Below are 18766 nucleotides of genomic sequence, written 5' to 3' on the forward strand. Positions count from 1 at the left end.
AATACTGTTAAATTTACTTTGCCTGTGTCCAGTTAAAAGACTATTTTCATGAAAGCAGTGATTATGGAAAACTGATAATGTTGGTATGCTGGAACAATTGGCTTACCTGAGTTCCACTTGAACATTTTAAACCTCCTCCCTTCTGCTACTCTGGGTTACCTTTAGACAAATCATTACCCTTTTCCTAGTAGCCAGTGCTTTAGGCTGAAAACTGAGGAAGTAATTGCTACTTTCTCAAAACCAGGTCTTAAAAATACATTTTGGAGGTGCTTCTACAGTTGGGTGCTACAAACAGGAGACAAACACGATCACTACTATTACAAAAATCTCTTTGCTGTAGCACACTGGTAACTTTCCTTAGAAGAATATTTCCTTATGAAATTACTTTCATTTTTTGCCAAGTTATGCTCACTTAAAAAAATAAGTGACTAATAAGATATTTTATTTTCTCCAGCCATGTTAATGCAGATGGCTTCAGGAACCAGACTGCTGTTGATTTATATTTAGAAAACATGAGGGCAAACAGCCCAATGTAGCAATTCTTTTCTGCTGGTGAAGACTTCGTTTGAGACAGAAGCAATATGGCAACTGTTCTTACCTTCATGAATAAAGATCTATGCCAATTCCAACTGTCAATTAGCAGTCAATAACTAAAATATTTGTTATAGTTAATTCTTGTAACTTAGATGCTGAAGAAAAATCTTTTAAAGTCAGTAACAAACCACATTTGCTACCTTTTAAGGTTTGCAACCATGAAATTGGAGTCTCATTGATAATGTAGCCATTTGTGCAAAACCTGTGTCAGAGGTGTACAGAGACAATACAGGGAACAGCACCATTGTTGCACAGCACTTCAAAATATGTAAGTAGTGTCTTGGAAGCCCACGATAACAATCATATATTCAAAAGTGTACACAGTATGATTATTCTAACTAAAGTACTTCTTAAATTTGTAACTTGAGAATTGTGAATTTTAAATACATTAATTACTTCATATTTGCTACTCATGAGTCAGCTTTGATGTGCTAAAATAATATACAAAAGGCATTCTTTCCCCTCTCAAGATTTTTCTTTCTGCATTATAAACAAAATGCTTTTGTTAGTATTTAAAAATGACACTAAGATGACACAGCAAAGCAGAGTGGGTGAGAATGTGTGGGAAGCTGTTCAGAAGCGCAAGGAACTTCTTGGATGTTCAGAGAACAGCGGATCCCTCACGGGAATTTTAGAAAAAATATTTTGCATAGAAACAATTTTGCCTATATATCACATTTTAGCTTTTTCTCCTAAGGTTCTTTATCATTCTGAATATTTGCCGGAAAACAAATTTTCTGTCTTGATGGTTGTTTGTTCTGCTACTTCCAACTCCAGACATAATCCTGCTTATGGTAGCACCACTGGCTACAAGGGAAAAGCCCCCCCAGGCACCTCCATCCTCTATCCAGGTTTGCAGAGCCAAGCCAGGGTGGTCAAAAGGACAAAGAGCAGCAGAACACCCACAGCCTTAACTTGTAACAGGTGCTCCTGTCTCATGGGGGGTGTCCTCCACACAGGAAGGTGTCAGGACACAACACCCAGGACTCCTGTTTCTCTCTTGGGTGTTGTTCCTGCTGTGCCAGTGCCATGATCCAGGGCCAGCTGGCCTGGGGCTGATGTCAGACACACACCACAAATTCCCCTTCACTGGTTTTGGTTGCAAAGGTGCTCGAACTCGCTGAACCATTGATGCCCAACCATTCCACTGCGTCAGTCAGAATGAAATAAGAGAGCCGGGGAGCTGAATGAGTGGGGTCTGTTACACACACGAGGGGAAGAGAGACACAGGCTCTGCAGGGCCAGGCCAGGGCAGAAATAAGGAACAACAAACAGCAAGAACAAGATCAAACAGTGGGGAAACAGATCAGCTGTGTCCAGGAAAGGTTTGCACTTCAGCTGATATTCAATACAAAGAAGTCCATTAATGCATTTCAGCTTATACGAATTACTTGAGAAAACACATTTTCACATTCTTTGTTTTCAAAAAGTTTATCTCAAGAGGTAATTTAAGTTACACAAAATACAAAATATACTTCCTTAACAAAACCAATTATTTCCACATAAAATGGATTAAATCAAAACCTTTACATATCCAAGAGAAGAAATTCTGATTGAAATGTCTTATTCCTAATCTTTACTAAATAATTGCTGCCTTCATGTTTACATGAAACTGTCATTCAGCCAGCATATAACTGGGGCATAGACAACTGTCCCTAAAATGCCATATCAAAAGTTCATACATTTTTGTGTTTTCAAAAACTCAATGCATTTAAACAGTTAATCAAAATTTAATTCTACGCTTAAGACTATGCATTACAATCTACCTTGCCCAGGATGATTTTATGATCAAAAAAAGAGTTACTTTTTTCATTTAACTGAAAGAAAAAGATGCCAGAAAGATTTTGATGCAAAGTGCTTTATTCCATTTAAAATCAGGCAAAGTCTGGCCCTAGTAGGAACCACATGAACCTCCCAGTGCTGCCTCAGCAATGCATTTGCTGAGGTTATGGCACAAACTCAAGACTGAGAGTAAAATGTATACTTGCATATGATTGGACTAATTGGCTTTTAAAAATCCCTAAATCAAAACTGCCAGCAAGGTCCTATAGCTTTCTGGCCAATTAAAACCACCAGGAACACCCATTCACTTCCAAATAGCACCTACTGAACAGCAACAATTTTGGAGGCTACTGCCCTGTCCTGTTCCCAGGAGTCATCTTGCACTGCATTCCAAGTCAGTTAAGCACCCCACAAATCTTGTGAAAACTGCAGAAATAGCCTCGGTGGAAAAATCAGCATCACATTTACACATTTTCAGACTTGACAACAAGGCTCACATGGGACCTGAGCGCACAAAAGCGTTCTGCAAAGCCTGTGCACAGAGGTGGGTACTTTTAACTACATTTTGAAGGCAGCCAGTTAACCAGAATTATTATGGGTTTCTCTGTAAGTGGTCACTTGTGTCACATAATAGTAGATTATTGAAAACTGTATTCATTTGCAGGCATTTACACTAACAAGAATGATTATAGTTAGGGGTCTCCTGGCATTTCCATTACAAATCTATTTGTAGGGACTTACATGTCAGCTATAACAATACATTTTTAGCTGAAACTTGATACGAAAGGTCTCGGATTAACTCAGTAAACCTTCCCAAACCTTTGAAAAGGCTTCTTTCAAGACTGAAAAAAGAAAGTAATTTTGCCTCATTTTCTTATCTTCTGAGGTTGTTAAGCATTTTCTCTTGAGCAGCCTAAGGTAGCACATGCAGCAAGATATGAACACGACATTGTCAATTCTATCTTGGAGGGACTTCCTAGAGCATCTCCTATGGTCAAATGTCAGTGAAACACAGCAACGGGACAGTGAAACAGACTGAACAGTCACATCAATTTCAGGAAGATTTCAGGCTGATTAAAAGGCTTCTGTGGTCATTTCTGGACTTACATGATTAGAGAAACAATGATGTAATTAGCTGTAAAATGCTTCTTTTCATTTGTAAATGATGTGCATAACTGTTTGATCCTATTTCCTTCTTCCTAGTATATTATCTAAAAAAATCATTTCATAATAAGGAAAAATGAAATAGTTACAATCCTAAATTATTTCATTTATAAACTCAGTCTACTGGACCTCCAATTTTTTTATTTTTTTCACTTAAATTTTATGACGCCTTCGGTGCACATCCTGTCAAACATGGATTAACACAGTTACTCTGACAGCCCTGATGGAGCAGCAGAGTCTGCTGGGCAAGAAGTCCCTGAGAGAAAAACCCACAATGTTCTACAAGTCCTTTGGAGGTGCAGGATCTATTAACTCAAAAATACACTTACCAAAGAAACAAATATGGATTATACAATGGACCAGAAGACTTTTGGACTATTGGGTAATAACTATTATGCAAATGACAACTCATTTTCACCTTTACAGACCAGAAGGAATTGATATTTTTTTAAATATACCTTTTTAAAGGTCTATATGGAGAATAAAAATGTCTAAGCACTAATTTTACTCAGTCAAGCAGAAAGAATCTCTGTTCCAAGTATTAAAACACAATTCAAACTTCCATGAAAAAAAAATTAATCTACAATAGAAATTAGGCCTCTGCATCCATGGCAGTGAATAGTTTTTAAAAAGACCTCAGTATCTTATCCAGACACTTAATTGTCATGTTTTAATTGGTAGCTCTCAGTGAGAAATAGATGCCTTCGGTTCCTTGAAGGCAATAGAAACTTCTAGCTACTTCACAGTCACACACAATGCAAGAAAGTTGAAAAAGAAACACTTCAAAAATTCTAAATCATGAGTCACAGTTCTCAGACATCCCAAATATATAGGAAGTTCCACAACCATTTCAGAAGGACCTTCTGCTCGCCTCAAATGGGTTTATTATGACCTTTACCTAATTCTTCTACCAATTTTTCTCCAAGGGTTATATCTTTAAAAAAAAAAAACCAGAGTATTTTGCACATTAGGGCCTTTTGCCCTGTGTCGATCTAAACCAACTTTTCAAGGAAATTATTACAACTAATCTCTGGAAAAGACTGCATTCACAAGTTTCCACCATTGAGTTTCCCAATTCACAAAGATCCTTACTGCACATCTCTCCAGGAAGGAGCTGTTCCATGGGAGCAGGCGTTTTGTTCCTACTTAAGACCATTCAGACAATATTTAAACCTCATGCAAAGGTAGACAGAGCTGCTGTGTTTAAGGTCATGCCTGACACAACAGCAAGGCAAAGCTGTGATTCAGAACCATTTCCAGTGACAGAGAAGGTGAAGGATGTGTTGGCAGCCTTTCAGAGATTCATTCCTGACCTGCAAGGCCCCTGTTCCTCTGCAGTCCAAACCCCCACTCACAACCACCACAGGCTAAAACTCTACAGAGATAGAGGTACCCCTCCCCAGGGCTGCTCTGCAGCAGAGGATGCAAATCTCATCACCACGGGATGGAGACATTCAAGAGCACCAGGGCACTCCATTGTAAAGGAAAATTCGGGGGGTTAACCCCTTGTCACTGAGTTGCTTGGTTAATAGAAATGCCTATTCATTAAAGAAGAAAAGAAAGAAGATACAGTCCAGAGAGCAGGCACTGGAACAAGGACTTTCCATGTCAAATAGCTGAATTTTTTGAATAATGCATTCATTAGGGAATTCAATATACTGCTCCTGTCCAAGGAAAAATTGCCTGTAAATTTCTTCTTCTACTTGTTCAAAATTTATAAAACTCAGTTTGTCTTTTGGCACAGTCACAAAGAATCAGTGGTTTATCTACAGGAAAATCAGCGGAAATACTCAGAAGTGCCATATCTACTATAACAGCACATACTTGAAATACAAAATACATCTCTCAGAAGTATTGCTTTTTTCCCACATAGTTAAACCCTTATTACTTGAAAACTAACAAATGAATCCTTCTGTCAGTATTTACAGAATAAAAATTAATAGGCTTTAGCTCTGATGAAGCTATGCAAAGAGAAGCTCAAGATAGACAGAAATTGCAGAGACCCCTTATTCTTTAAGTCTGAGGACAAGGAAAAGTTTGCACTTTAAATACTTTATCTGGCCTGTGATAACCTACATTATCATACATAAATATGATCTACAAAGTCTATATTCTGTTGCATACATGGTCCTGATTGTCAAATGTCTTCTGAATTAGAACAGAAATTTTAGTTTTGACTGGGAAGTAATTGCATACTTACTTGCAAAACTCTTACAAAAATGTCATGTGCAGTTGGTGCGATTCCAAGTCTGGGATGATCTAACTCCTGGAGCTAACTGGGAGGATCTAGTTGGTTAACTAAGTCAAAAATAATTAGTCAGAAAATTTGCACACAAAGATCTTTGTGGGGAAAACCTACGAAGTCAGGTTTCTGCTACTTCACAGCCTGGTCTTCAGAAACCAAGACTAACTAAATATGTCCCCTATGTCACTGTTCCTCCAAGGCTTGTGCTGTCCCAGCTGTCATCCATCCATTGTATATGGCATCACTGCCAGGGAATGGGAGTGGGGTGGAATCCCTGGAGAAGCACAGTTAGAGTCATTCATATAAACTACAAAGGCTGATTCTCTCCTGGTTTTCTTTTTGTCCACCCACAATTGACAACTTCTGTCAATGCCTACAATTTATATGTAATTATGCACATATAACTGTGCACAATATTTTTAAATTACAGACTGCATCCACTCATAGGAGCAAATAACTCCAGATATTTGACTATTTCTAAAGTTAACTCAAAAGAGAAACCAGATGCTTTCTTCCATTGCTTAAAAGAGGCATTACAAAAATTACCTTGTGGATGATCACCCTCCTTTGAAATGAAGGGACTGAATCTTGCTAACCTAATTGATATGAGCGCTAGCACAGACCTACAGCATAAACCACTAAAAGCCTACCAGGAATCTGGATTATTCTAGAAAAAAAAAAGAACTATTACTATACAACACTGTACTTCAACATGATTGAATACCAAAGGTTCTACTATAAACCTTGCAGAGAGCTGCATGATGTGTGAGGATGAAAAAGGGAAGGAGGAATAATAAGGATATAGGCATGATGCACTGGCAGACTTCAGAGTCACTAAGGAGCACAGATATAACCACTGGAACAGCTTAAATTTGTAACAAGTTTGTAGAGCACAAAATAAAAATCTTTTATTCTATTAATACAGCTCATCTATAAAGATTTTATGTGATTTTGAATAGAGAAGTTATGAAATAAAGCAGCCTACAGCAGGAACTAACAAACCACACTTTCATGTTCATTCCCAGCCATTAGCACTAAGACACTGCCCATAAAGATAAATTTATCTTTTCTTCTGTGGCAGGAGCCAAAATACTTCAATATTTATAGAATAAGGCCTTCGTAAAAAAGGGCACAAATTATTCAGTTGTACAAATCAGCTCCAAAGCAACCTCTCTGAATTACTAACAACCGTCCCCTGCTCTGCCAATCAAGTGATCACTTCCAAAAATCACCATCACCGACCTTAAGATTTCCTATTGATTACAGTTTTGCAACACTGTAGCAACTGAAAGTGCACTGCAATTAACAAACCATTTATACTGACCTTAAAAAGAAGCAAGAACTATGTCATTCTTCGAGATATAACAGATACACATAGTATATATAAATATACATAGTATATATAAACATACATAATGATTTATTACTTCTGAACTAGCTTATAAAAGTAGTTACAAACTCACTATATTCCTGCATATATATGTTCTAGATAAATCACTGCCTACTGTGGCTACATATATCTAGCAGAACCAGCATGAAAACTTCAATTCTTAAGTAGAGTACCAATAGGAAGACTCACTTTTGTCCTCAAGAATGAATTCTTTACTTGAATGTAGAAGCTCTTATTTATTTTGACATACATTTAAGCTAAGAAAGGAAAATGCCTGAATTACAGACATGTAGTAACAAGAAGTGGAAAACCATACTAATGGAATTTACTCCAGTTCAAAAATAAAGGCCTTGTGATGTTATCCCAGACAGCAACTGAAGGAAAAGGTGAAATGGAGCTTTCAGTAAAAACAAGTTCTCACTTCCAAGACACACATCACCTGCTCTGCATTCACAGAAGTCTCTCTAAACACTTCAGTATGAGTCAGTAGTGTACAACCACAACGATTTGGCAAGAGCCAAATTCAAACTATGCTGAGAAATGTAATTTTGTGTGAAGTAGGATATGTATTTCTGACACAGTGAAAATAGTAAACCCAACAGTCTCTAGCAACAGGCAGTATTTAGGATTAGGGAAGTAGCACCTTCTCAATAGTGCTAATACTAATAATTTTCAGTCCTGTTCTCTCTATAGATCATGTGCAGCAACATATACCACTAGAATAGATTAACCCAAGAAGATACTGCTGACAGAAACCATTTTCCTCACCTCTTTCTGCACCAGTGTATACAGGACACTTTCCTGTTTTACAGATTTCTTCATTTTCTCTATCAGGACTTTTCCCTGGAGTTTGCTGGTTTGGAACAGCTCCACACTATTTCCTTACTACTTACCACCCCCCCCACCTTTCTTTTTATATCACATGCCATCTCTTCCATTTTCACACATGAAGATAACTGGTGCCACTTGAGAGGCAGCCACACAGCTCCTGTTGTTTTCATAATCTAAATTTTGAGCTTTGTTAGTGTCCCCTACTAAAAACACCTGAAGATAACATAAGAGATTTTAAGAAACCCAGTAGTGGGTCTCCATTATCAAGAGCAACTCAAAGTCAGACCTTTACCAGGAAATTGCAGCCAGGCCTGTACATTTTTAGACTGAGAATACTCTGATCTACGAGTATTAGATTTACTGCTTTGGGCAACTTTGGCATATCTCAAATATAGAAGTGAAATATAACATAAAAAAACCTTTTCTTTCTCCAGCTTTGAAGTTATTAGGCTCTGCTGTGTAAAACCTGGCATACACTAAGTAGTAAACCTTTCCCTGATAGATGGTAACAGCTCCTCTGTGTCTCCAAGTCCCATTTGATGGAGGGATTATGCACTCAATCAACCCTAATGGCTCCACTAAGACAAACCATCTATGGTGTCTGACTCCACACACACCGAGCCATGTGCCAAAGCCAATAAGCAAATACTTGGAATAAACACTTCAGATTCCTCTCTGCAGACCCCAACGACCCACGGTATGAATAGTTATATTTAGCTAAATATACAACCCATTACCTCAAAAATTGTGTATTTCCTGTCTCAAACCTATAGATACAGAGGATTTCTCAGTCTTTTCAAGACATCCTGTACTAGAATCCCAGAATAGCTACAGACAAATGGAAAAAAGAAAAAAAAAAAGAAAAAAGGAAATGTTGACCTATTTAATAGAGAATAAGCCAAGACATTGAAAACCACCACATGACCAACATTATCCATAGAAATCCTCATATCTTATCTAGATAGATCAAATGCACAACATATTATGCAGAATTTCCAGGGGTGTCTAGGGAAGGAAATCTATTTCTGTACTGCTTAATGAACCTGCACCAATTTTTTAAAACAGGTTTACAAGGGAGCTGTTGGTATAAGGGATAAAGGGGAGAAAATTAGAATGGAGAACAGTCTTCATTGCTGTATATTGTCAAGAGGTCTACTCCAAAAATTAACTGAGATGAAAAAGTGAAATGTGACATCCCAGTTATCATTGTTTACTAAAAAAAAAAAAAGAAAAAAGAAAAAAGAAAAAAGCTACTATTGAGCTATTATTACTTGAAGATAATATTCTGACAATGAGTGTTTAGGATTGAGGAAAAGGAAGTTCAGAAGAAAATCGAAGTTCAGTTAAGAAACACCTGGAAACTACCTGGAGAACACTGCATTAGTCTCGCTGAAATACAGCTAATCTTACATAACATCAAATTCATAAGTCCAGGAGAACCATCTTAGTAGCTTTCACACCTCTCCACCTTTGCTCTTTACCTAAATAAGAAAACTTTCAGAAGATCTGTATTATAACTAGGACATAACAATTTTGCCTGGTCCAGAGACATCAGTGGAATTAATCATAATCATTACTGTACTGCATAAAATCATTACCTCATTTAAATTTTCTTTGCAAAATACTAAGAAATTAGTCCAATTAGACACTTGTCGACAATCACACACTTCTGAAGTTCTCCCTTTTCTCATGTGCCTTCAGGGCATTCCCCAGAGCTGGAACAAATTATGCTCACAAGTACCAGTATTTAGAAAACATTTCTGTAAACTAAGATATAAACTAGTTCAAGTTCCTGACTGTAAAAGTAAACAGTTTACAGTTTCTGCTCTGTTTCACACAAAAAATATTTGTAAGGCACCTGTAAAGACTGATTCACTGAGTTTTTTATGATGCAAAGTACTTATCACCTCTATGAATTCAAAGTCAACAATAATATCCTTGAACATCCTTAATGCACATTTACTTTCTATAACAGCAACTCTAAATTCTCCTGTTCAACAAAGTGAAAACTTTAGGATTTACTTCATGACACTGGAGACAAGACTTCAGCCAGCACAAATGTATATGGAAGATGGAATATATCAAGACTGAACAAGAAATGTAATTCTAAAGTTAACACTAAAATTAACAGAAATTAGCTCAAGCTTAATAACTACGATTATTTAGCCTTCCTCCCAAGGCAGAAGTTTGATCCCACTAATGTTAGTACATTACTCTAGGCAATGATCTGCCTTTATGTAAAATCAATAGTGTTTGCCATAACTACAAAGTTACTACAGCAAGTCCATGCTCAAAAAAAAGAGGCTCATAAATCAAAAAGATTCTGTTTCTCTCGTTATTTCAGAAGGCTTTGCATAAGCCAACATTCCATAGTATTCCTCCTGGTTTCTACTCCATAATTCTGGTGACTTTGCGAGAAAAAAGCCAAGGCCTTACATCCGTATGTATTTTGTTGCTTGCTTGTGTGCCTCTCTGCTCAGTAGTGTCAGGTCTCCCAGATTAGTACTCGTTCAGCAGTACTCAGGTTAGTACTTGTTATGTTATACAGACCATTGTAAAATCAAGTGTTACACAATACATTTTATAATTAAGTAGATTATCATCTTGATTCGGAATCTCTTCTAAAATTGCAGTGAAAAAAAAGTAACATGATTGCCTGGTTTTAAGAAATAGGTGGCTTCTTAGAGTAAAATAAACTCAGAGCTTAAATGTTTTAGGCAAATTAGTAGGACAAAATTGTCAATACACTTCCCCCTGCCCTCCTCTAAGTTCTGTAGATAGTCTGAAGTGACTTTTCTCAGAAAGGTCAAACATTTCATTATAGAAAGACAATAAACTGACTACAGAATACTAAAAATAATACTCCATTTTATAGTTAGTCTGTAAGTGTCAGATCACAGTATTCTGATATGCTATCACCTTTCATTCGAGACCAAATTTCTAGGAATCATTTAAAGAAACAAAGAAAAGGCTCCCAAGTACCTTTTCAATCTTTTCCTGTGAACCTTCCAGTTCTGAAGGGATGTGAGGATAAGAAATAACTGTCTAAGAAATAACTCTGTACATCCCTCTCTCTCCTACCCATGGTGCTTTTAATGAAAAGCAATGGTTTAAAACACAATGCAATTTTCTTTCCTCTGCACTTCAAACTCCCGAAGGTAGAATACTAGATTACAAGTTTAGTGATACAGTTTGGAAGCCCCTTTTAGCCACTTAAAAATATCTCCCAAGTTGCATGAGGCAAAGTTACTCAGTTTTCCTGGTATCTTGAAGAAAAGCAGTATCAAGCTCTGTCACCACTACCTCCCTGTCTCCTGTACAGTAAAACCACCTGTAATGTCATCCTCAAATTGGGCCAAGAGCTGTATTTTACGTTACAAAAAAACTCCTGCACATCACATAAGGCATCCAGCTTGAGAACAAATGTTTGCCAATTCATTCAGTGCAACATGGCTGAGAACCCAAACATGACACTGAGAAATTAAATATTTCAGGAGTAGAAGGATATTAACTGATGTTTCCAAACATTATTTTTAAATGTATGATTACAACTACAGCAATAAGCCTAAAATCACATTTCTATTTAGAAATGTTTCCTTAAAATCTCTTAAAAAGTAATGGAAATGTTGCTTCAAACAAACTTCCATTCACTAACATTTCACAAAAGTATTTATTTTGTGTTCCTTGTTGCTACCATGTGTCAGTGTCTTTATTTTGGCCTTCTTTAATATGTCCACTAGGAGTATTAGACCAATTATGTATCTTTGACCAAGTAAGACACAAATTAAGATAAAAACTTCAAAACTTGACCACAAACATTTCCAAATAAGAAAAGTCAGTGTTAGAAATCTAAGCCAAGAACAGCTTCTTCTGAAGTATGGAGATTTCTCCAATTTTCTCCATACCTCGTGAGTGTCCCAGGTGATGAAAGTGAAACACAGAAAGTGTCAAGTTATTATACTAGGAACAGGTTCAGTATTCAAGTACAGTCAGTCCCAAGTATTTAGATAAGAAAAACAAACATCCTGGGAAAATTAAACCTGTAAAATCATCAACTCAGTCATCACCATCCAAAATAACATCAGGCTACAAAAAAACTTGGTAAGTTTTGAACACACACAGAAATCAAAGCCTCTTTTTTGTTTTTAATAGAAAGTGTCCTGCTAAGACAAAACAGCACCTTCTTTTTTTTTTTTTTTTTTTTTTTAATATAGCACAAGCAAAACTGAACCCTGATGGGCACGGAGCCGGGTTCAAGCCCCGGAGCTGGTTCAAGCCCCGGCGCTGGTTCAAGCCCCGGAGCCGGTGGTTCAAGCCCCGGCGCGGGTGGTTCAAGCCCCGGCGCCGGTGGTTCAAGCCCCGGCGCCGGTGGTTCAAGCCCCGGCGCCGGTGGTTCAAGCCCCGGAGCCGGTGGTTCAAGCCCCGGAGCCGGTGGTTCAAGCCCCGGCGCGGGTTGTTCAAGCCCCGGAGCCGGTGGTTCAAGCCCCGGCGCGGGTGGTTCAAGCCCCGGAGCCGGTGGTTCAAGCCCCGGAGCCGGTGGTTCAAGCCCGGCGCGGGTGGTTCAAGCCCCGGAGCCGGTGGTTCAAGCCCCGGCGCGGGTGGTTCAAGCCCCGGAGCCGGTGGTTCAAGCCCCGGAGCCGGTGGTTCAAGCCCCGGAGCCGGTGGTTCAAGCCCGGCGCGGGTTGTTCAAGCCCCGGAGCCGGTGGTTCAAGCCCCGGCGCGGGTGGTTCAAGCCCCGGAGCCGGTGGTTCAAGCCCGGCGCGGGTTTCAGGCTCTCGCCCCGGCCCCGAGGGTGCGGTGCGCGCGTGCGGCCGGCAGGGGGCGCCGTTGCTCGCAGGAAGGCAGCTCGGCCCGAGCGGCCCCGGAGCTGCCGCAGGAGCGGCCTCGGGATCCACCGGGATCCATCGCTCCCGATCCATCGCTCCCGATCCACCGCTCCCGATCCGCCGGGATCCACCGCTCCGCGGACCCCGCTTCTCTCCCCCGCCCCGCCCCGCACCCTCTCCTGGCGGTGCGGGAACTCCCCCACCCCCGACTCCCGACACCGGCGGCCCCGCCCCGGCGGCCCCAGGGCACGAGGCCGCGGGCACCGCTCCGCCCTGGCAGGGGCGGGCGAAGCGACGCCCCCCCCCAAATACTCACCATATTGACTTCCGAGACCATATCTATACTGGCAATGTCTATGTTCATGCCCACAGCCACTGGGGGACCTGCAAACCGACAAGATGGTCCGCAATGTGATCTCTATGAACTTAACTCATTCTTACCAGAGTTCGCTAGGCGAAGGCAGCGTACACATGAAACGGCAGAAAATCAGGAGGAAGGCAAGAGGTGCTCCCCACTTCTTCCCACCCCTCCGGCAAGCGGCTGGTCCCGCGGGACCGAGCCGTGCCCGGGCTCACCCCCCGCGCCCCACAGCCCGACGGGGCTTTATGTAACCGGCACACACGTGCTGGCACCGGGGCCCCGCTCCGCTCCCTCCCCGGCCGCCGCCCGCCCGACACACCGGCCCCGCACCAGAGAACGGCGGCCACCGAGCCCCGGGGGAGGGATGGGGGGACAAGGGACCACCCACAGCGAACACGTCCGAAATAACCAAATTAGTTAGCACTCAGGGGGTTAAACGACATTTTTGTATCAGTGAACAGCACATCTTGTACTCAAAAATAGTAACTGTGATTACAGGCATATTAAGCTGAAAGGAACAAAGGTTGGGTAAACTTAGGAGAGATTTGCATCTCGATAAAATCAGTCAAACGAGGGTTTAATTACGGGTTAATAAAGTATCACCACACACACACACGCAAAATGAGGGACCGATTACGAATATGCAAGTGATTTAAGGGATCGCATTAAGAGCATCCTGTGCTAAGAAAATTGAGAAACAATGGGTTTAACTTTGGATCGGCTTAAGAAAATGGCAACACCCCCCCACCACCAAGCAACAGCACCCACCACACGTCTGAAACCCCCCCCCACACCAAAGGTACACAGCCCGGATATGCAACCTCTCTTATTCAAAATCAGTCCAATTACCTCCAAAATCTGGCCTCAAGCGAATATCATAGCCCTTCAGCAGTCTATCCACGGTCTCTTTCACCAGTGACATATTACTAGGGTCATTGACACTAAAGAAGAAAAAAGAACAATACTACATTATTCCTGATTCTCAGCCCCCAGCTGTACATTCCTCTCAGTAGCAGCATGCACTGCAATTCAAAGTAAAGGAAAAGAGATACCTTCATCGCTTACCTCTGTGCGCACACCACGGCTATTATTAAAGGGAATGACCAAATCCCAAAGTAACCCTTTCTCCGGACTCTCAGCATCCCTTTAGCTTTTGATATGATTTAGGGTTTCAGTGAAGAGAAGAAGAGATCCAACTTATTCTGGCCAGTGCAGTAATTCTAATGTGAAGCGCATGCGCACGGCGTACCACAACATCAAAAGGAGCAGTGGTTGCTGCTGGAGATGGAGCAAATTTCCTTGCCCAAAAAAAAAAAAAAAAAAAAAAAATTAAAGGGGAAGAAGGAAATGCATTGTTAAAAAAAAAAAACAAAACCACAAACCAACAAAATAAACTCAGGAGGATCCAGTATATTTTTGTTGTCCTTTTTGTTAGTATAGAATATAAATCAGTGCAAGAAGAGAAGTTTCAGGAGTTGCAGGGTACGGCGGCTTTGCAACCTAGTTTAAGGAAGTGGGGGGGCCGGACGGACGGACTCGGCTCAGGCAGACGGAGAATAGGTTAAAAAGGGGAATGCACAGCGTACGTATGGGGGCAGTTTAACTTTTTGGTCCCTGGAGAGAACCTCCTGAAGCGAGGAAGGTGCGGGCAAAGGAGCTGGCACTGGCAACGGGGGCGGGCGGGGGGGAGGAGGGGAGATGGGCGCCTACAGTATTTCTCACGGAGAAAAAAAACCGATGACGAATAGTTTCTTGCAAGAGAGGATTAGGCTGTTTCTTCCCTTACTGTGATGCCAGGTGCTATTCCAGGAGCAGAGGCGCTGGGGACCGAGGGGGTCGCCGGTGCCACCGCGGCTCCCGCGGGTCATTGGCTGGTGCCTGAGGGGCGGGCGCGGAGCCCCCCCGGCCCCGCTCCCCCCGGCGCCTTTGCCACATACCGACCGATATTTAACCCGGGGATGCAAGTTCTTCAGGAGAGCGAAACCTGCCCATGGAACTGGGGGAGGGAGGGGAGCCGAGGGGAAGAAAACCACCACCCTGGAAGGTGGATGGCTGACCATCCAGACTCGGTGTAGGTGCATAAGGCCACTTACCTTAGCGGTTAAAACACCCAAGCTCTTCAAACGCAGCGTGTGATCCAGTTAATGCCTCGGAAGAAACAGGCGACGAGCGGAAAGCTGATCTGGAGATGCTTTGAGTGACATTTAAATCGTGAGCAAAAAAAAGATAGAAAGGAGAAGGGAAAAACCAGACTCACGAAAAACAACAAACACCGGAGCTAAATTATTCCTCTCAAATGTGCTTTGTGCTCGTCGCTCTTTACACCACCTCCTCCTCACGCACACAGCCGCCAGCCCCGCGGATCTGTGCTGCTCCACCGAGCGGATCTGGGCGGGCACCGTCCTCGCCCGGCCCGGGTGCGCGGACAGGGGATTGGGAACACTTAGGGAGTCAGTTAACAAAAGAAACATTTAACTCGCTGCAGGAGGGTGGAGGAGAGGGGAGAAAAAAAAAAAAAGAGAAGAAGGAGAAAACGGCGGGTGGTGGGGGAGCCCGGTACCGCTTGGTGCCGGTGCAGGGTGAGGCGCTCCGGAGCTCCCTGCCGTGCCCTGCGCCTCCCGCACCCGCGGAAAGCGGCGGGCCCGCCCCTGAACGCAGGGGTGCCCGGCCCGGCCCCAGTCCACACCCGGACCGGCTGCCGGAGCGCCGGGGGGCCCAGGGCCGGGGGGGCTGTGCGGACGGACGGGGCGGTGGCTCCCGGGGAAGGGTTGAGGGGAGGCGTGGGGTGAAGCCTCACCTGGGGGGCGGAGAGGGGGGACAGCTGCTAAAGAGAGACGGCAGAGCTGCTAAAAGGAATGAACAGCCAGAGCCTGGCGCAGCCGGCAGCCCGGAAAGCTGGCAGCCATTTAACACGGCCCGCAGAGCCGTGGCTGGAGCGCTCGGCAGCGGGGGAGCCCCGCAGCTCCCACCTGCCAGCGCGGCCCGTCCTGGAGCGGCCCCTCTGCCCCGGGCAGCGCTCGCACCGCCCCGCTGTGCCTTCGAGCTCCAGGCAGCACCTGCTTGGGCTTTTCTTACGGCAACGAACATCCAAACACATCTTCTGGGGGGCTGGGGGCAATTCGTCAAGACGTATTTTTACCGCCTTCTCCTGTTTGTTACAATTGGAATTACACAAGGTGAGAAAATACACTTTTCCAGCTGAAATTGCCAAGCGTGTGCGTGTGATAAATGTGTCTCGTTCGTGTATTCACAAGAAAAAAAAAAAAAAAACACGTTAAGGAACGTTTAAGGATTTTTGAAACCGCAACCCTGACAACCCCCACCTCGTGTTTCAGCTTTGCTCCGGGGCCGGTGTTCCAGAGCCGCCCTCCCTGTTCACCAGCGGAGGTTTCTGTTCTCACACAGCCAGGCTGCCTCACTGCCAAACCTCTTGAAATTTAGCCCTGAAAGGAAGATGGTGGATACGCCGTGCAGTGAATCATTTTACTTTAGATCTATAATAGGCACCTTTTTCCTTCTGCAATCATGTGATAAGAGCAGGAGGTCTCAAGATAAAACTTTTGAATCCTGCCCTGTGAAATTCATCTGCAAATGTTAACTTGGGACTACAGTTGACACTCCTTATTTCTGAGCCGTTTCTGAGCCTCTGCTATTAATTGCCATTACAGCACAGAATGACACAGAAATGTGTCATTCACCATGTCTATTATGAACAAGATATCAACATGAACCTGATGCTGAAGGCTGGTAATATTCAGTGTTGCACTGACGGGAAGTTTTGATTTACATATCAACTCCAACTCGGGCAGAAAACTCCCACATTTTCATTGAATGTTAAAATAGTACACAAAAAGAATCCAAGATATGCCAAAATATCTAGCATTTGTTCTTTACTCTGGTGTACGCACTAATACTCAGGGAGCACTTGTTCTGGGCCCAGAGCACCACTGTGCCTTGTGTAGTGAAACCTGCTCTGTCTGGCTCTTCCAGCAAAAAGGACTGAATATATCTCAAACGAATTCAATACAAGCGGATATTACTGTGCATTATGTGTGGGAAAATTAAAGTATATCCTTGGGTTTGGGGCATGTAAAGGAACTACTGAACCATATTTGGGATGATCTGCATAACTTATTATGGCTATAAGAGCACCACTATATAAAAGGGTCTATGGCAGTAACACTCTCTTAGCACCATTCCAGGATCTGTGTGCCCAGACCAGCCTATGACACATCATCATTATATATTGACAGAAGTACAAAGTCTCGCAATACTTTGCATTTTGAAAAGGTTCTCATACTTTGCTATGCACTTTTCACATTACCACTCTTTCTCTGACCACAAGGTTCTAGTCTGTCTCTGCTATTTAAAATTTCTTATCAACTTCGGAATCTCCCATTTATTTTAAGCAACTTGTCAAAGAAATCGTTCCCCTCTTTTTCTCACTTGTGTCTGTGTGTTTGATTGAAAATTAGAGGAAGTAACTGGTGTGAACAAGACTTTGGGTGTCTTACAACGGGCAAATAACCTGGTTCCCAGCTGGATATGGTACTTGCAGCCCTAAAATTATCTCAATTAGCCTACAAGTACCGTAGTCTCACAGAGAAACCAGCAAAGAAGGTCATATTTTAAACAGCAATTGTAGATTATTTTGATTCTCAGCTTTCAAGACTGAAGAGTGCAAAAAAACAGCCCCCAAGCTGAAATCCTCTATACAAATAGCCCCCAGCCCTTGCTGGGCAGTGTGAGACACTGTGAAAGAAATGGGCTATAATGGAACATTGTACTTCACTTGTCAGCCCTTGACTGTGGCAGTATTTTCCTGTCACCACGAGTAATATCCCAGGCCATGTTCTAAGGATTCCAAAGGATTTTCAAATGGCTTTCTGTACATTTATACATTAATGAAAAATAAGCTTTCATATGGAGTAAGAATTTCAAGATAGGTTCTCAAGTGATCCAATCACTCCAGTCAGTAGAGACAGAAGAGATGGGGATTGATGGCAGCTCAAGAACGGTAGCCCTGTATCACAAGTAATATGACTAACAAGTGCAAAATTCTGCATAAAAAAAGGATTCTTTTCACTGCACCTGAACAGGCTGGTATGAATACAGTTCTATGAAAGTGATGTTTCCAGAGCTTTTGAGCATTTGGATGAGGTGCAGTAGTACAGAAACACTCAGGTAAAAGTTGATTCCAGTTATCAGATAAGACATAATTCTCTAATTTACAGAAAAATGTTAATAATAAAATATTTTGATACATTATGTCAATTTCCAACTCCTGTAAAGCCATAAATTCATGTAAAAGAAAACAAAATATAGTCAGCCCTCGTAGAAATTTTCCAAACAAGGTTTCAATATACTTTATCTTGTTTCACTTGTCATTTTTGGTCTTCAGATCTAAGGTGTCCCAGTCCATGCATCACATAGCATCCCATTAGCAATCAGCCTGTCAGCATAAAGATCCCTGTTACATCACATACACAGAAAAATTATTCATGCAGGTGTACCTGATTCTGCTTTTCATGGGCAGTGGAATTCACTCCTGCATAGTGACAATCTTCTGGGAT

The 18766-nt window shown here is 42.2% G+C and overlaps 1 protein-coding gene across 3 annotated transcripts in view; it reads right to left on the reverse strand.

Moving 5' to 3' along the window:
* GABRB2 (gamma-aminobutyric acid type A receptor subunit beta2) overlaps positions 1-15777 on the reverse strand; it is a 123770-nt gene extending 107993 nt beyond the window's left edge. For 2 of the 3 annotated variants that reach the window (XM_050312462.1, XM_050312460.1), the window contains exons 1-4: positions 15287-15777; positions 14259-14491; positions 14043-14134; positions 13149-13216 (exon numbers count right to left, since the gene is read on the reverse strand). In XM_050312462.1, the coding sequence (XP_050168419.1) occupies positions 13149-13216; positions 14043-14134; positions 14259-14335 (237 nt within the window). In that variant the 5' untranslated portion in view covers positions 14336-14491; positions 15287-15777. Of the gene's footprint in view, positions 1-13148; positions 13217-14042; positions 14135-14258; positions 14494-15286 lie in introns of those variants that run through there. The other variant, XM_050312461.1, reaches the window with a different exon arrangement.
* Between the last annotated feature and the right edge of the window lie 2989 nt (positions 15778-18766).

Source organism: Myiozetetes cayanensis, unplaced genomic scaffold, assembly GCF_022539395.1.
Source record: "Myiozetetes cayanensis isolate MyiCay16 unplaced genomic scaffold, myiCay2020 scf17, whole genome shotgun sequence".
NCBI classification, from domain to species: Eukaryota; Metazoa; Chordata; class Aves; order Passeriformes; family Tyrannidae; genus Myiozetetes; species Myiozetetes cayanensis.